This window comes from Lutra lutra, chromosome 5 (assembly GCF_902655055.1).
Source record: "Lutra lutra chromosome 5, mLutLut1.2, whole genome shotgun sequence".
NCBI lineage: Eukaryota > Metazoa > Chordata > Mammalia > Carnivora > Mustelidae > Lutra > Lutra lutra.
The window spans coordinates 100,428,060-100,447,845 of NC_062282.1; the positions used below are offsets into that span (position 1 = coordinate 100,428,060).

Consider the following 19,786-nt stretch of genomic DNA (forward strand, 5'->3'; position numbering starts at 1 on the left):
TTTAGCAAAGTAGAATGCAGATCCCACACAACTGATTTGTACAGATCAGGGCTCCTTTGATGTCCCAAAGTCCCACAGTGGGACTTTTCAAGTGCAGAAATAAGCCCTTTTTGTTATTTGGATAAATACACATATTCTGGATAAATGTCCTTGCAGATACACTAAACAACCATTTCAGAATGTTTGCATTAAGTATTTTTTCTTGCAATCTGTTCCCATTTAGAGATCTCTTTTTGCTGCATGCTCCTGTAACCAAGTGCTATCAAGTTAACATTAGGAATGGTGGGTTCATAATTATGAGCATTTTAGTTATTTAAAATATTTTTCTTACTATGTTCCATTTCCTAATGATAAAAATAGTCCTATACTCAAAATTTAAGTGAAATAAATTGTTTTGTAAAATGACTTGTTGCAAATGAAAATTATTAGCAGGTTTGTGAACAAATAACCTACACCAATATAAATTTAAGAAACTTTCTAGTACCAGTACTGTACTTTTACCTAGACTATGCCTGGAAGACAACAACTGCTACACATTTTCAAAACGTGATATACACAGCACTTGCAAATAGGATAGTCGAAACTGCCGGCATTTTACACAAGTTGATCTTATGAGGAAGAATATTATCAGCGGCATCATCACCGTAGGATATAATGATTATCCAGCTATGCAAATTAAAAATATTCACATATAGTCCATTTATATATAAGAATAATGTGGGTAAGGGAACTGTTATTTATCAATCATTACCATTATCATAATTGAGTATAAAAATAGCCACCTCTCCCATTTTGAATTATGTTCTGTTCAGAAAACCGAAGACATTTTAATTTCTCGTCATGGCTGCTTACGGAGAGAAAGGCTTGTTATTTCTAAGAGCAAGAAACTAGTTTTATTTGAATACACACTAGGACATGTAAAAATTTTTATAAACGCATTAATTTTAACATACACAGCAGTTGACATGCTAGGTGCAGTAGACCTCAAAAGTCAATCACGCAACATTAGCAAGCAGCCTTCTGCCCATATCCATCTACTGAAGTCGTTTGTTTGTTTGTTTGTTTATTTTTACCGGCGACTTTGGAACTGTATTATTGGGGACTGGTGGCATGCTCCGTGTTAAGGAGGCTCCCGGGGTGGGGCTGTCACTTGGGCGATTCTCCTGGGGTACGGAAGTTCGCTGGCGTAGGGTCGTCATGCTAGGAGGCCCTAGACAGCCCCCAAGCATCCACACTTCCAGGGCCATTTTGGTCGAGTCCTCACCGCGCTGAACAGCCGGCGGCAGCGCGGCTTGAGTAACCACGGCCGCGCGCCGCTAGGCGCAGGTCCGCAGGCCTCGCAGGCCCAGGCCCAGCTTTTCCCAGCCGCGCCGCCGTTGCCTAGGCGACCGCCGCCGAACGTTCCCGAGGCGGGCCCCGCCCCCCGGCCAATCGGACCCGCGCTCGCCAGAGCCCAGATTCTCTTTGTTCCGCAGCCATTTCAGGCCTCGGACGGGAGGCAGCGCCGCTACGGCAGAGGGCCCGAGCGCCGGAGGCCTCTGGGATGGTGTGGGACCGGGTAGGTGGCGTTGAGGGTGCGCGGCCCCAGACTGGAGGGCGGGAGCGGAGGCCAGCTGTTCCGAAGCTGCCTGACAGGCTGCGAGGAGAGGCGCCCGACCCGCCGCCCTCCCGGCCGTTTGGAGCCCGGCGGCGGCGGCGGCGCGGTTCTAAGCCCAACAGCTGCCGGCTGGGGCGTCCTGCGGGACACTGGCAGGGGTCGGGCAGCGCTCCTCAGGTGTCCGAGGTCAGGGCCTGGGCTCTGTGGGGGCGGTGCGAAGAGGAGAGGCTTCTCATCGGGACGCTTTTTGTTAGACGCGGCGTTTGAGGGCCCTGGTGTCGCAGTCGCTACCCCAGGACGGCTGCTTCCGCCGGTTCTGGGCGCTTTGGGGGCACTGCCGGGCGCTGCCCCGAATGGCCCGTCTTTGTCCCCGCCCAGCCCTCTCTGCCCTGGCGTCCCGGGCCCGCACACCCCTTCGCCTCCACACTCAGCTGGCTGATCGCTTTCTCTGGGCTGTTTTTGCCCCTTGGGGCCTCTTGGCCTCACGACATGTTTACATAATTTTAAGGTTTGTACGGGCTTCGCGTGGGTTTGTTTTTTGCACTTCCACCCTTTTGTACTTCTCCCACGCGAACACGGAACAGGGAACAGCTGCTGAGGAGCAGGCCGGCTACCACGATTAAAAAGAAACGGCTTCCTTCCTTTAAAAATGATCGATTAAAAAAAAAAAAAGATCGATTGTTTGTCTACCGGCTGTAAAAACCAACTGGATGTTGCAAAGATTGCTTAGCCTTTAAGTCCGTTATCTTAACGATCACTAATCACTTTGGTCCATCGACAGATGTAGAAATTTGAACTTGGCGGCTGTCCACAAATTGATTTTGACAGTTGTATTAAGAAGCTTAATAACAATCCTGCCCTGAAACAGTTTTGACTTAAGTGATGAGATTATAAATAGTACTTTATTTTTCAGCCTAAAGATTTTTTTTTTTAAGTTGTATGGCCTAATAGCTATTTGGAAATGTGAGATTATAAGATGGCTATCCTGATCTACTCATTTTTAGGATAACAAAAGTACCTTTCGGATTTTAAGTTTCCCTGTTACATCAGAGCTTTCCTATTTGAATGGCAAATAAGTTATACTTAGTGAAAAAGGGACGCATTCCTTTTTTTTTTTTTTTGGAAAAAGTTATGTTTTCTCCTTTTATCCTACTCTGCACACCATTCTTAGAGAATGTCTCCACCGAGTTGAAAACTTGTAGCCGCAGAAAGGGGATTGTAGTTCAGAGGCGCATATTTCTTTTTTTACTCCTCCGCATCTGTAGTCATAAATGCATAACAGTTTAGCAGTCCAGTTTTTACTTCACCTAATTTAATCTTAGCCTGATGAACTATTAGTGCTCCATTTTCTTTTTCCTATAAGGGGTCCCCACCTTGATCAGCCTTGATCAGTTACATTTTTGCCCTAGGTATTCAGGGAATTATTAAATTCCTTCTGCTGAAATATCTGTAAAAATCTTTCAAAGTAATCAAACTTATTACCATTACATATTATGAGCAGAATAAGATTTTAGCAAAAATATATATGATCCTGGTTGTAAATATTTCCATTATCAACATTTGATACTGTATTCATTGTTTTTATGACCAGTTTTTCTTTTTTGTATAATGTTAAAGCCTTCACATGAACTCAGTTTTTCTAAATACTGTAAATGAACTGCATTGAAATGTAAATGTACTTTCTTTAGAAGAATTGCTGGCTTTTATCCATGTTGTATTCTGCAAATAACTGTTTTTAAGAAAAGAAATTTGGTTAATAAAGGAAGGCAAAACATGTGACATAGGTCATGAAATAGACTTATCAAGTGTAAAATGCAGAGAGGAGCACAGCAATTAAGTGGGAGTTGTTTTTATTGTCGAGGGTATAAGTTGTGAATATTTCTTCCTGGGATTGATATTGAATACATATATTGGTGCCCAAAAGTTCTTGTTCCAAAAAATCAATTGCATTTACCAGCAAAAGGGTGAGAAAGTTGAAAGAATCAAAGTGACTGATTAACTGATAATTGTTTTCAAAAACAGTAGAGAATAATGCCATCTTCCGAAATAGGGATCAGAGACAAAAAAAATTCCCCAAATCTTTCTCAGTTGGTCCCATTCATCCAATCCTATGGTAGATATCCTGTGAGAGTTGGCAGGTGAGGGATGTCTCCTGGGTCACAGGGTGAGTGAACTTTATGATGGAAGATGGATGTCTGTAAGGCTGATAACTAGATTTGTAGTTATATGGATGGGTGTAGGTATGTTCCTAGAAACTTTGGTTAACTCTGGACCTCCTTACTAGAATTCTTTGGAAGTACTGAAAGTAGGTGTAATAACTAAGAATGGTTAAATGAGTCTTAGTGGTTAAATGAGATAATGGAATAGGAAATAGGGATGCAGATTTGTCTTGGAAGTTTCTGGAGTACATAGAACCTATAGAGGAATGGTGGCTACGTCTTAACTCCAAAATGACACCTGATGCAGAGCAGTTATTTGATTTCAGAACTGAAGGAATGCCTAAAGCTAAAAGAAAGCTGGTAACTGGAAGACCGTAGGATTTGAGTTGACATGTGCCTTTTTAATGGTTAAAATTTAAAAGCAAAGCAAATCTTTGAATGTTGCAGTTAGGAATAGGAGCTCTAGAGCCAGACTTTTTGGATTCAGATCGTGGTACCTTCTGAAATTACGTGTGAATTGAGCAAATTATTTAATCTCACTGTGCCTCAGATTTTCTCATCTCACAATTCTGTGAGGATTAAATGAGTATGCTCTTAGAACTGGGCCTGATGTAGTAGACACCCCATAAATAATAACTGCTGTTATCATAATGATCATTAATATGTTAGAAAACAACTCATAAAATTATAATCACTAGTATCTAGATTATGAGATAACTGCTGTGAACCCTCTGATACATTTTCTTCCAGTATTTTTTCTCAGTTTATTTGATTTTTACATAGTTGAGACTTTACTATATGAATAACTTTGCATTCTGCTTTTTTCATGTAGCATCATAAGCAGTTTCTCATGCTATTAATTATTTTGTCAGCATCTTTTAAAATGACCACACAATGTGACTTTCTCATGATTAAACATTTTCCTATTGGACAATTGGCAAGTTTCTGATTTTTTTTTTTTTTTTTTTTTTTTTTTTTTTTTGCAGTTCTAAGAAACACTACACTGACCATCCTTGTACATGAAAAAATTTCTGGGTTTTAGATTATTTCATTAAGATAGATCCTCCAAAGTGAAAATATTGGGTTGGTTGGAGTATATGAACATCCAAAGCTCATGGTCCGTATTCCCATTTTGCTTTTAATTAAGGGAATTTAATAATGGGCTTAAGATAAATTGAGGAGCACAGCATTTACTGACCTTATTATTGCTTGAGATGGGAAAGAAGAGGGAGTAAATTAACATTTTTTTCCGTGTAATATGCAAGGCATTATTTGTAGGCATTTATCATCCATTGTTACTTTTACATACATTCTGCTCCTTATCATAGCCCTGTATTATGCATGGCAGTTACCTATAGATAGGTGAGTACTTCCAGAGTTTTCAAGGTGAATCTTAATATAGATCTGCCTGATTGCAAAGCTTATTTGTAAAATTTTAGATAATATACATATTAGGAATCTCATAATGAATACATATATCAAATGAATACAGAACCTTATAATGAATTTTATAATTTACTATAATTTAATGGAGCTACTAATTGTAGATCATAGACCATATTACAAAGATAGTAAAATTTGACCTGGAAGTAATGAATGGGTAAATGACATAAACCAGGCATGGCTTAAGTATCTGCATATATTTTACAAAGGGAAAAAATAACCTTACCTGAATGAGATGTAATTGGTAATGAGTATTTAAAGCTAATTTCTAAAATGATTTGTGGGGAAACACTCTCAGTAACGAGCTCAACACAAATAGGGTAGAAAAAAAATCCCATCAGATTTGGGGCGTCTATATAAGAAGTGACAATGGCCTATTAAGTAACCAAATTGAAAAATAGTTTAGTAAAACCCCTTTCAAACTTAGCTAAGGTCTTAATAGAGAAATAACAACAACAACAAAAAAAATCATAGAGATATTTCAGTTAAGGAGAATAAGACTACCCACAAGCTGTTGGAAATTATATACTGAAAACTAAAGGGAAAAAAATTTAACTGGATTTTATAGTTGACTTTGAAGCACTCTGAAGCCATTAGTAAAATAATATTTGGCAAAGCCCCTTAGTCCTCAGGTGCAGAAGTGGCTGCCATAGATAAAAAGGATCATCTCAGAAAAACAAAGATTTCATTGCTCTTGTCTTTACTAAAGAGGGAATTAAATCAGAGAAATACTTCACAAAATTGTGAACATTCTAAATAGATACACATGAATGATTAGAAATAGGTGGTATTCACCAAAACTGTAAAGAAATAGTCATAAAATTAATATGCTGCCATTAAAAATAATGTTTTTGAAAAATACTTAAGTAAAAATAAAAGTTTTGGCTGGAGCATAAGAAAACAGGAAAATTATGAGAAAGATGGCAAATTATGATGGATTTATAATGTGGCCATTTATTCATTTGCTAAACATTTATTAGTGCTGAGATTGTCCCTTTTCATTAAGAGATTTAAATACTACTGGAGAGAGAGAAGTAAATGAAAAAGTACAACAAAATGTTGTTACAGCTTTTATGGTATAAATCTGGAGGCATCCAGCAGGACTAGTAATAGGTTCCAAGTGGAGAGTGGGAGAAGTGACTTAGGCATTTCAGGGGAATAGGAGCAGCATTTCAGAGACTATGTCAGCTAAGATAAGGACCTACTGTGTTCCCGAATCTCCCAGTAGTTCAGGGGCCCTAAAAGGTACAGAGCAGGAATCCACAAACTTTTCTGTAGAGAACTAAATACTAAATATTTTCTGCTTTGTGAGCCATACCATCTCAAATGTAGTACAAAAACAGGGACAGTACAGAAACTAAAGGGTTTGACCAATTTGACTCGTGGGTCTTAATTATCTCTAATAAATAGTAGAGGGATTTGAGGAGGAAATAACCTATTGGGCCTAGCATGAACCATTGGAATATTTGAAACAAGAAATTCACAACACTGATTTGTGTGAACATTTAGGAATGGAATAAAATAGAAAAACAGGGTGCCTGGGTGGCTGAGTTGGTTAAGCGACTGCCTTCAACTCAGGTCATGATCCTGGAGTCCTAAGGTCGAGTCCTGAATCGGGCTCCCTGCTCAATAAGGGAGTCCGCTTCTCCCTCTGACCCTCTCCCTTCTCATGTGCGTGCTCTCTCTCTCTCTCTCTCAAGTAAAAAAAAAAAAGTTTCTTTCTAAGCACTATAAACCATTAGGAAAAGACAACTCAATTTCTTAAATGGCCAGAATCACAGAGGAGGAAATACAGAGAGCTAACATGATATAATGCTCTCCCCAACCAGGAGGGAAGTGCAAAGTAAAATGGTGAAAATTTTGTTTCCCATTATACTTGCAAAAGTGAGAAAGTTTTGTTAGTATGTATTGGCAGGGTTGTACCAAAACTTGGACATTAAATAAATCAGTAAAGCCATGTTAATTTTCAAGCAAAAACACTTTGACCCAGCAATTTCCATTTCTCAGAGAAGCATGTGGGTGTATCAGGAGACATTTGTGTTCAAGGATCTCTCAGTAGCCACAGAACCTCCAGACTCTCAGGTCACCTTTCATCATTCACACTCCAGTTCATAAAATGGTCTGTGTTTGTCTTTTTTTTTTTTTTTTTTTTTTAAAGATTTCATTCATTTGCTTGACAGAGATCACAAGTAAGCAGAGAAGCAGGCAGAGAGGGGGAGAAGCAGGCTCCCTGCTGAGCAGAGAGCCTGATGTGGGGCTTGATCCCAGAACCCTGGGATCATGACCTGAGCTGAAAGCAGAGGCTTAACCCTCTGAGCCACCAAGGCTCCCCCGTATTTATCTTTTAAAAGCAAACAAAAAGCAGGGTCACCCAGGTGGCTCATTCCGTTAAGTATCTGACTCTTGCTTTTGACTCAGGTCATGATCTCAGGATCCTGGGATCGAGCCCCATGTTGGGCTCTGCTCTCAGCAGTGAGTCTGCTTGCTTGAGGAATCTTCTCCACCCACCTCTTTCTCTCTCTCAAATAAATAAATCTTAAAACAAACGAACAACCCAAACTCTTCTAACTCTTTATACCCTTCTACTGTTCCCACTGGTACAGTCCAACATCTACAAAGTCCAACCTCAACCTATTCTTAAAAATTCCCTTCACTTTCTTGCTTGTATGGAAACCTGACTTTTGTACTGTGTGGCTGTGGCTGTTTTTTGGTTTGGTTTGGTTTGGTTTTTTCCTTTCCTATAACTCTCCCTATCCCTATTCCTGGAGGTGAGAAGGGTGTCTGCTATGCATCTCTTGGCTGCTTTTGGACTATTCTCCCTCTCTTCTCTCTCAAAATCCTCAGATTATGTAATCCATTACCCCTTATGATTGTTACCAACTATTGATAGCATAATTGATAGCGGTGACTTCCAGGTCATTCCTCTTCGTTCTTTAGTTATTTTAGCTCCAGCCTCATTGCGCTTTCTTCAGACTGCCTCTCTTTATAATGAAATTGAAAAGAATATACATAACTAATCTTTCCAGTACCCTGTCCTCTCATTCCTAGACCTTTCCTCCCGGGCTTGTCTAGCCTGTCTCAGTTACTCACTCGCATCGTGATGCCCCCTTGCCTTGTTAGTAACTGCAGTCCTTCTTTAGTTACAATTTTATGTGTTCTACTATGACCCCAAATCCCCCATTTCTGTCAGTGGCAACTCCATCTTTCTCGTGGCTTGGGCTAAAATCTTAGTTATACTTGACTGTGGTTTTTCTCTGACTCTTCAAAGAAAGTGTCCCACAAAGGCTTTTGTACTAGATCCCATCCTCTCTCATGTGCTCAAGGACACTGATTCAGCTTCTCTTATGCCATGTCGTCTTTATTGAATTATTTCTATCAGCAAACAGGCATGCTGTTATTTTTCCCATTATTTAAAAAGCGAAAAAACAAAACAAAAATACCTGATTCACTTTTCACCCAGTTTCCTCATTTTTCAGATTTCTTTTTGCAGCTTTATTCCTCAAAAGACTTTTTTCTACACTTGGTATGCCAAATTTTACCCTCCCATGTACTCTCCTAAACCCATTGCAGTCAGGCTTTTGTCTGTAGCATTCCTGCTGGAGCAGCTTATGTTCTCCAATAACTTCCATGTTATCAAATGCCATATGCCATTGATTCTGTTCATCTTACTTGGCCTATCAGCAACATTTGACAGAGCTGTTTGTTCCCTTATCCTGGCAACACTTTCTTCTTTGCTTTTCAGTATACCACACACCCCTGCTTATCTTCTACCTCTGTCCTGGCCTCTTATAATTCTCCTTTCCTTTTCTCACAGACTTATGTTGGAGAACCCCAGGGCTCAGTCCTTGCTTTTTGTTTTCTATTCTTTTTTTTCCTATCAGTACTCACTTCATTGGTTATTTAATTCAGTCTCTTGGCTTTTATGCCATTTAAATACAGGCAACAGGCAAAATTAGATCTTCAGCTCTTCTCTCTAATTCCGGTCTCACATGTTCAACTCCCTATTCATCCTCTCTACCTAAATGTCTAATAATGTACAACAAACTCAGCATGTCCAAAACTAACCTAAACTTCCTCCCCAGTGCCTACTTTAACCCACTGAGCCACCCAGGCACCCCCCAGTGCCTACTTTACATACAGATTTTCCCCATTTCTGTCAGTGGTAGCTCCATCCCTCCCATTGCTCAGGCTAAAATCTTAGCATTATCCTTGACTTTGCTTTTTCTTTGACTCTTCATATCTGTTCTTTCAGGATAGACTGTTTTTTTTCTATGCATCAAAATACATCCGGAATTTTACTGTGCCTTGCCTTCTTTAGTACTACCAACTTGATCCAAGCTACTGCTGTCATAAATACTGTTTAAATAGGTTACTATCTGGTCTCCCCATTCTACTGTAGTCTGTTCCAATAGCCTTTTCTCAATATAGTGGTGAGAACTAGCCTTTTTCAAATTAAGACAGACCCTATCGCTTCTTCATTCAGAGCTGCATTGGCCCTTCTTTTGATTAGAAAATCTAGTGCTTACAGTGGCCCACAAAGGCTGTATGTAATCTGCCCAACTCACTCCCCTTTCTCCTTACCTCCTTGACCTTATTTCCTGTTACCAGTTCCCTCCTTGCTCACTGGCCACCTTGCTATATCAAAACATATCAGTCATGCTCCTACTTAGGACCTTTGCTTTAGCGGATTCAGTTGTCTGGAATCTCCTTTCCCCAAATATCTACTTGGCTTACTGGCCTTACCTTCTGTTCTTTGGTCAGGTCTTTCCTCCTCTAAACACCCGTTTTAATACTGCATCCTACCCTCTCTCATCCCCCTTATTCTGGATTCTCTTTTTATTTTTTGCATAATACATACCCTTCTATAATGCCATATCAGGGGTCAGCAAGCTAGAGCCCCACTGCCCTCTGGCCTGTTTTTGTACAGCCTATGAGCTAAGAACAGTTTTTACATTTTAAAGGGTTGTAAAACAAAAATCGATAATATATAACATGTGACTTGCAAAACCTGGAACATTTACTTACCTGGCTCTTTGCAGACGCAGTTTGCATTGTATATTCTGTTTATTGTCTTTCTCCTCCCACACAAATGTAAGCTCCAAGAGGGCAGAGATCTTTTGTTTTATTTATTGCTCTATCTGCAGCAGCTAGAACAGTGCATAGAATATAGTAGGCATTCAGTAAATATTTGTTAAATGAATGAATTGCTTATAATAGTACAAAATTATAAATAGCTTAAGTGTTCAGTAACTCATATTGCAATTAGTAATGAAGTAGAGCTATATATAATGAATAGGAAAGCGAAGGCATATTTTGAAAGGGGGTTTGTAATTATTTATTTACTTAGTCTCTGTAGGTACAGTCTTATAGGCTGTGCTAAGAATGTGAGGTTTTATTTTAAGTGTGATGAGAAACTATTGAAAAGTTTTGATGGTTGGAAGACTTGATTTAATTGCAGCTTTGACATCATTTTTGCTGCTTCATCTCAGAGAATGGGCTGTAAGGGGACAAAACAGAAAGGCAAGGAAAACCCATTTTAGTAGAACATTCTCTTGTAGAACATGCTAGTATATCTTACATACCTGGACTTAGGGTAGCCTGGAGGAGGTGAGAATTGGTCAGATTCAGAGTATATTTTAGGGTAAAACTTGATAGCACTGACTGTTGATTTGGATGTGGAACATAAAGGCCTGAACAACTGGATGAACACTTAGTGACATAGGCAACTAGAGGAGAAGCAGATATGAATGGGATGAGGAGAAATATCAAGAATTGTGGTTTAGCCAACAAAGTTTAAGATGCCCATTTCACAGACAAAGGAGTATGTCTTATAAAATGTTGATGCTTAAGTGTGGAGTTCAGAGTGCTATTCAGTGACACAGACTAAATGAAGATTATACAGACAGAGAAAAGAAAGGGACCTTGGGTATTTAGAGATAGGGGGCCAGCAAAGGAGACTGACAAAAGAGCAGCCAATGAAGTAAAAAGAAAACCAGTGAGATGTGAGGCTAGGAAGGAAAAGAGCGGTTGCTTGTGTTCAGCACTGTGGAGGAATGGTGTTAAGGCCAGGAAGAAATCACTGGGTTTGGCAACAAGGAAATCTCAGTCTCACTGGAGTGAAGATGGGGAGATGATGACTATAGAGAACTTTCAAGATGTTTCTGTGAAGGGCGTGTGGGTGGCTCAGTGGGTTAAAGCCTCTGCCTTTGGCTCAGGTCATGATCTCAGGGTCCTGGGATCGAGCCCCGCATCGCATCCGGTTCTCTGGTCAGCAGGGAGTCTGCTTCCTCCTCTCTCTCTGCCTGCCTCTCTGCCTACTTGTGATCTCTGTCTGTCAAATAAATAAATTTTTAAAAATCTTTAAAAAAAAAAAAAGATGTTTCTGTGAATGGAAGGAAGTGGAGAAATTGAGTGATAGTGGAGAGGATTTGAGTCAAAGCTGTTTTTTTAAAGATACTATTTTAAAATAATTCTAAACATAGAGGAAAATTGTGGGAATAATTCAGACAGTTCCCAAATACACCTTACCTGGATTCACCAGTTGTTTACATTTTGCCACATTCTTTTCTCCCACTACCCCCCCCACAACTTTTCTTTGATCATTTGAGAGTAGGTTTCATACATCTTGCCTCTATCCCTTCAATACTTTAACGTGTATATCTTAGAAGCCAAGATGTTCACTTCTGAAACCACATATAGTTATCAAATTGAGGAAATTTAAGTTTTTTACATTCTGTATTACAGTTTTGTCACTTGACCCAGTAACTTTTTTTTTTTTTTAAATAAAGACTTATTTATTTATTTACCTATTTTAGAGCAAGAGAGCATGCACAAGCAGGGGGAGGGGCAGAGGGAGAGAGAGAAAGAATCTCCAGCAATCTCCCTGCATCATGAGCGTGGAACCCAATATGAGGCTTATTCTCACGACCCAGAGATCATGACCTTAGTCAAAATCAAGAGTTGGGTGCTTAACCAACTGAGCCAGCAAACTGCTCCTTAGTAACATTCTTCATAACATTTTTTCCTCTAATACAGGATCCAGCCCGGGTTTTATATTACATTTAATTGTCTTTTTTTAGATAGAGGTTTTTTGGTTTGGGATTTGGTTTTTTTTGTTTTATTTTTGTTGTTTTTTTTTTTTTTTGAAACTTGGCTGTTTTATCCTCATAACTACCCCATGGTTAATTATTCTTTCTCTGACCAATAAATGGCAGGACAGGAACGCAAAGTCAGGCAGAGAAATTCCGGGGTTTGCACTCTTTTTTTTTTTTAAGGTTTTATTTATTTGTCAGAGAGCTAGAGAGAGAGTGCGCATGCATGGTCAGAGGGCCCCCTGCTTAGCAAGGAGTTCTTGATGTGGTGAGCTGAAGGCAGATGCTTAACCAACTGAGCCAACCAGGTGTCCCTTGGGTTTGCGCTCTTAAGCTCTGTACTACAGTGCCTCTCAAGCAGTGCATGGAAAAATCTGAAATTTCCTGTTTGAAGTGGACAAATAAGTCAAATATAAAGATCAGAGGCAATGAGCCTTCTATCAAAAGGATGATTTTAACTTTCTAGATCTGCATTATAACTCTTTGTAGTGGTGGATCGGGTTTATACATCACCCTGATGAGCTTTAGGACTGAAGAAAAAGCAAGAAAAGTGAAGATATTTAAACTTTGTATGTAAAACCTGGGCGCCTGGGTGAGTCAGTGGGTTAAGCCTCTGCCTTCGGCTCAGATCATGATCTCAGGGTCCTAGGATCAAATCCCGCTGAGCAGAAAGCCTGCTTCCCCCTCTTTATCTGCCTACTTCTCTGCCTACTTGTGATCTCTCTTTCTTTCCATCAAATAAATAAAATCTTAAAAAAAAAAAAACCACCAAAAACTTTGTATGTAAAACTTTCCAGCCTTTGGCATAAATTATATGTCTTTAGAGTTATTGGTGCTGATTGTTTAGAAACGCAAAATAAAATACTTGGTTAATTTCTTTTGTGATTGAGTTCAGTTGGAAGTATATGGGCATGATCTAAAGAGCCCTGATGTGTTTCAAAAAGAGTTTATTTAAGCTCATAAAATGCTGCTTGTTTAACCATTATTAGAAAATATTATGAGACTTAATTTAGGAAGAGAGCATTAAACAGTGGCTCATTGACCACAGGTACTGCAGAACAGGAATTAGAATGCTCCATTGGATTTTTTTTTTTTTTTTAAGATTTTATTTATTTGAGAGAGAGGGAGAGATTGAGAGCACTCACAAGCAGTGGGGAGGAGCAGAGGAAGAGGGACAAGGAGGGGGAAAGATTCTCAGGCCGACTCCGCTCTGAGTGCAGACCCTGACCTTTGCAGGGCTGAATCTCATGACCCTGATTCATGACCTGAGCCAAAACCAAGAGTCCGAAGCCCAATGGACTGAGCCACCCAGGCATTGGATTTTTAGTTGAATAATGCTTTACATCATCTCTGTTAGAGTTTTAAAGGGTTAATGGGTAAAGACTTCTGTTGGGTAGAAACCCAAGTTATGATAAAACATTTTCTGACATTTTCAACTAAAGATTGTTCTTGCTATTGAATGTGACTTCTGTAAGAAGTGCCCTGATACAAGAGCCCAAGTATTTGCAGAAAGAATCAAGTGACATGTAACTTAGTAGTCCCATAACTACATTTGAACACTTGAGTTGAATACAGGTTTCACTGAAGGCTTGGAGAGCTTTCAGTAGCAAGTATAAAGAAGAAAATCTTGCTTTTATGTGTGGAATATGACCAGACTGATTGTTTATAATCAACAAAATGTTTCACTTCTAGAAGCTGAGAAGACCATGGTCTTTAGTTGCTGTATAGCTGGGGAAATGAACCAAATGAGTATTAAGTGATTTGTGTAGGATTGCCAGGCAGCTATTCTCCCTATAGGGAAGAAGTGAAACAAGTGCCCCAGATCTCTGACACGCCTTTTTTCCTGATGTTATTTTGGCTCTTCATGGCATAGAAGGTTTAAAGACCCATGGTCTGAAGCAGTTGGTCCTAAAGCTCCATGAAATTACAATGGGTTTGTTAGCTCCAGAAAGGCTGTAGCTGTGATTTCAAGGGTCTGTGTCACCCATCCTTCTCCTGGCCTCACACTTCATCCTTCCATAAGTCAAGGATGAAACACTTGGAAAAACTGTAAAAGTAGGAGGTTTTCCTGGAGTCTTGTTTTAGTGCAAATAATAAGCTCAGATTCATGAGTGTGATATAGTAGTTTAAGATTTAATGTAGGAATTTGATGGGGAATCTTAAAAGCTGGTAGAGAAATAAAAGGTTGAGCATAAAAAGGAAACGGCTCTAATAAAAATCCCAGCTTTACTTTCCCCTTACATCCTAGAGGGCAGGGGCTTTTGTTTTGGCGTTGGTGCTTGCTGATCTGGTACACAGCAGACAGTTTTTTATTTGTAAAACAGAATTGATACATTCTTACTTCCATGAGATTCTAGTAGTTTCAGTTGCTCAGCCATCAGGACAAAATTGTGATTTCAGGTAAAATTATCATTTTCTGAATCTTGGAGATACAAACTCCTGGACATCTTAAATGTTTTGAATCAGATTCCTAAAATGCCTTACAATGATTTGAATTGTTGAACTTATTAACATAAAGAAATCTTGGGAATTTGTGTTTGTAATTTCCAGCTATAAAATCCCACATTTATCAGTGCTTACTGAATGTTTGCCTATTGATTTAATTTCTGGAGTTCCTTCCTTCTAGAATATGCATACTACTGTAAGAAAGCATAATGAAGAGTTGACTGGAGATTATGTATTTTATGAACTGTAAATGTGGATTAGTTGCTGTATGAAATTTTTTTTTAGTGGAAATACTTCATGTGACAAAGATTTGCTTTCTGTGCACCCAGCTGTACTCCAAGAAAATAATGTAGGAAAAGTGTTTTGTTCTGTTTTTTATAATAAATGAATTTATTTTTTTCCCTAAGAATCAGTTTAGTGTAATGGAAAAAATGTGTGCTTTTGAAGCTTTCTTTAGACTCCTTTGTCTACCAATTACAAATGTGTGCTTATGGATGGTTATCTATCTCATAGACCACATAGGTACACAGAACTTTACCATTGGTTTCAAGTGAAGATGATTTATAAACATGTGTTTGTTTTCCATCCCTTCTTAGTTATTACATTAACTTCCTTAGAAAAATATATAAAGAATCCATTGATGATTCTAACAATTTTTTTAATCTTGAATAGTTTTTATTTACTATTTTCTGAAGGTTTTAATTTTAAATTATTTATGAATTATTTTCTTAAGGAGTAAAATGATACATAACACAAATGATTGACTAATAAAATGAAAAGAACCAGTACTCTAACCTTTATCAGTTTAGTATATGCTTCATGACAAATTTAAATTATTTGTAGTATGTGCTCACTTATTTCTGCAATTGAAATTTTCTTATACATTAATAAATTTTGCATGTAATATTCATACTTGTGATTACTGAGAGACTCTTTAGAACTTTTTGCCACGAAGGTCTTAAGAACTATTCTAGAAGAATTATCGACCCTCTTTTCTAAGCTAAAATTTATTTTAATTTACTTTTGGCTTTTATATTTTTGTGGGATTTTCTTTTCTTCTCGTTCCACATAGGGTTTAATCAAGATATTTATTGATTTTTTTTTAAGTGGTACTTCTAGAATTGTGTATCAGTGTTTTGAAAAATTAGGAACTTGATAAGAGGTGATTGAAATTTTTAAGTAGTCTCCAGGCCTAACGTGGGGCTTGAATGCAAGACCCTGAGATCAGGTGTCAAATGCTCTATCAACTAAACCAGCCAGGTGCCCTGAAATTTTTTTTATATTAAACAAAATGTTGGTATTCTTGTTTCAAATTTTGTAGTAGTCTTACTTTTCTGTATATCCATTACTAGTATTTCATTTAAACATTTAAATAAGTCCTAATATTAATTTGTTATCATAACATTAAAACTTCTTCTGTGCATATGAGATATTTAAACTGTAATCTAAAAAACTAAACAGAAATGTAGAAACTATAGTAATTCCCATCATCTAAGTAAAAGTAAAACTTCCATTCTTTTTGTGAGACTAGGTCTCTGGGATTATAAAACAGTTTCTTTGGTATAATTCTTTTGCTTTGCAGAAACTGAGGTTTTTTCCATTGCTATAAAGATTTTTTTAATTTCCACTATCTTATAAGTATGTGTCTACTCATTTTAATGGCATAATCAAGGAAAAAGTTTTGCAAGTATTTCAGTTTTCTATAATTCCACAAAGTTTAACCCTTTAAGTGCCATAACCTTTAAGCATTTTCATATAAATCTTTCTAAATTATATTTCACATCTTGACATTTTAACAAGTAGACAGGGTGTGATATAAGCTTTTTGATGATTCTGTCATTATTGTGAACATTCTCTAGGATTTTTGCCCTGTCCTATATATGACTTCAAACAATTAGACTTTTGGAGATTTTTATTACTTATTTTCATTTTCAAGGTAATAAAACCACAGTATTGAAAATTTTTTAAAAAGAAAAAAGGCCCATAATCTTAACACTAGTCCACTGCTAGCTTTTCATTGTTTCCTTCTAGTCTCTTTCATTTAACAGTTCTGTCTTTATCTTATACATCTTTTACTTCTTTGTAGTTGTTCTCTACATACAACTTTTTATCACTTTTTTCACTTTCTAATCATAAACATTTTCCACATCATTACAGAAATCAACCATCTTTTTGATTAACTGCATAATAACCCAACAGTTGAATGGTTACGCATATATTTATTGCTGTATTAGAAATAATCCCAGGATAAACTCTTGGAGAATAACAATTTTTTTTCTTTATTTAGGATTCTTGAGATACAGTCTAAGAAGTGTAATCATGAGGACAAAGGGTAAAAAAATGCGTATGGCTCTTGCTACAGGTTGCTGAGTTCTGTCAGTTTACCTTCAGCAATTTGTTGGAGGTGATTCATCATATCTTCAGCAGCAATAGGGTATTATTGTTATAAAATTATCTTTGCTAATTAGTCTAAAAATTCTATCTCATTATTCAGTATTTTCCCAGGTTTATTTGCTCTTGTATTTTGTGCATTTTCTTTCATGTGTTGTCTATTGGTTCTAAAATAGTTTTCTAGATAATTAATATATTACCGTCTTGTTGCATCATCTAACTTTGTATTGCTCTGATGTGCTCCTTTTGTGTTTGTTCAAGTAAGTCATGTGTTTATCCACCATATTTCTAAATTGTGGTGCCTCCTGGAAATGTGTAAAAGATACTGTAGGTTCTTTGACATGCAGACTGTGCTAGTCTTGGGAAACCAGTATTAATTGAAAGCTAACATCATAGTGAGAGTAAATTACCACTCGTTCTACATCTCTCACAGGGGTAAAGTATTCAGGAAACAAATATTACAAGGAATTTTTTCCATGGCAGCAGGGGCAGTGATTGCCAGTGTTCAAAACCAAAATTGTATAATTTGGAAAAGGCAGGGAACAGGCAGAAGTAGATGAGTAAGGAATTCTGCTGTCTGTAAAAAGGATGTACACCTGAACTGGCAGCTGGCTTTATTCTTGGTTTTCTCTATCTTCCTACTCGGTTAATACTCCACCCATTTGGGTATCTCTCAGGGACCTCCATATCAGCTCTCCAGTTTAGTCTGGTTGTTCAAGCTAAGGAAATTTATTTCCATAGTAGTCATCAGCCTCATTGTACCAATCCTTACAGTTCCTACATAACTTCCTAAAAAGTTTAGTTCCTTCCACTTAAAGCAAATAGAATTTGGGAATAGCTTGTTATAATGTAACATTTAACATATATAATCATGTGATTATATATATATAGTAGTTACTTAATATTTCTATTATAATTAAGCTCTTTTGGTTCCAAGGAAGAGAAATGCATTCTAATCGTCTTAAGAGAAACAGAGGTTTATTTTAAGTCATTTGTGGAAGTAGAAAGCCATCAGGAAGCAAGGCAACTCCCAGGAGCAGTTACTGTCTGTCTGGTGGTCTATATAATCTTGCTCAGTGGTTCCCTGCTTCTCTTGGTGCTGTCCATTCTCGTCTCTGCATGCTTAGAATTTCCGCCCCTTTGTAATTTGTCTTGCATGTGCAGTCTAATGATGGCCCTGTGCCTACCACATCGTAACATTTTAGCGTCTTCTTTGAGAACTGTTAAGTGGTAAATGATCCTAGTACTTTCTATTCATATTTATGAGAAAGGAAATCCAGTTTATTTAGCTCTTCCTTTTGTGCCAGGATTCATCATCATGTACCTGGTCTTTGTTTAGTCAGTCACATTTAGGAAATGCAGTCACAACTTTGCCATTAGACCCAACACTTGGGCATGGGCTGAGGGCTACCCAATTCCCTTCAGAAAAAGGTTTTGGTTTTACTGGTAGATAACTAGCAGAAAATCGGTATACTATGAAAAAATGAAGGGGGTTAAGAACTTCATGTTAGAAGCGCCTGGGTGGCTCAGTTGGTTAAGCGTCTGCCTTCGGCTCAGGTCATGATCCCAGGGTCCTGGGTTCAAGCTCCACATCGGGCTGTCTGCTCAGCAGGGAGCCTGCTTCTCCTCCCTCTGCCTGCCACTCTGCCTTCTTGTATTCTCTCTCTCTGTGTCAAACAAATAAATCTTAAAAAAAAAAAAAAAGAACTTCATGTTATAGAACTGAATCTTCTGTGTTTTTAAAAGTTGAAGTCAGATTCTTCCTAAAATTCATTTGTAACGTTTCTAGGTCTTGATTCCAACCCCCTTTTAAATGATTGGGAGCACCTGGGCGGCTCAGTTGGTTGAGTGTCTGCCTTCAACTCAGGTCATGATCTCGGGGTCATGGGATGGAGCCCAGAGATGGGCTCTCTGCTTGGAGGGGGTCTTCTCCCTCTCCCTCTGTACTCTCCCTCTCTCTCAAATAAAATCTTTAAAAATAAAATAGAAGGATTAGATAGAGGTCTGTTGTTTTCATCCTGAAGATGAGATGTTATGATTACCTTTCTGAGTACAGTTAAAGTTGATGAATTCCAGTTTCATGGGCTGAAGGGGTTGGATGGTGCTAAGGATGTTATATTCAGTTGGCTAATAACTCAGTATCTCTATTTGGAAGAGGACAATAAGATTTTTAAGCCAAGATTCAGTTTTAAGGGTATATTCTCATAAGCTGAACACTTTGTTATTATATATAGTAGATTAGCATTATTGTGTTTATATCCTCAGATTTCCTTACCATCTCACATTTCATTCTAGGTTTTATATTCATTAATTTTTTTATTCCTCAGTCTTGGTTGAGTCTCATTGTCTCTTTGTCACAGTAAGAGATAAACAGACTTGAATACTCACAACATGTATGCTTTTGTTTTCTGTGCTAAATGCTTAGCTGTATAGTACCATCTGTCCTACATTATTTCTTGCTATTTTTTTCCATTTGTGGAAAATGGGATTTTTCACCTCTATGGAATTTGTTTTGTGATATTCTTTTCCAATCTCTTTGTATACTGTGAAGACTACCCTCACTCAACTAAATTTTTGCCCTCGTAAAATTTTTATAGATTTACTACATTCATATCTGATTTAATTATTCAACATTTGATTTCTGATGCTTCGTTCTTCTT

The 19,786-nt window shown here is 38.0% G+C and overlaps 1 protein-coding gene across 1 annotated transcript in view; it reads left to right on the forward strand.

Moving 5' to 3' along the window:
* The first annotated feature begins 1,428 nt into the window (after nt 1-1,428).
* The window catches only part of TNPO1 (transportin 1), an 87,436-nt gene continuing 69,078 nt past the window's right edge, over nt 1,429-19,786 (forward strand). Inside the window, exon 1 of the mRNA XM_047729135.1 lies at nt 1,429-1,558. Within this exon, the coding sequence (XP_047585091.1) occupies nt 1,544-1,558 (15 nt within the window). The 5' untranslated portion in view covers nt 1,429-1,543. The remainder of the gene's footprint in view (nt 1,559-19,786) is intronic.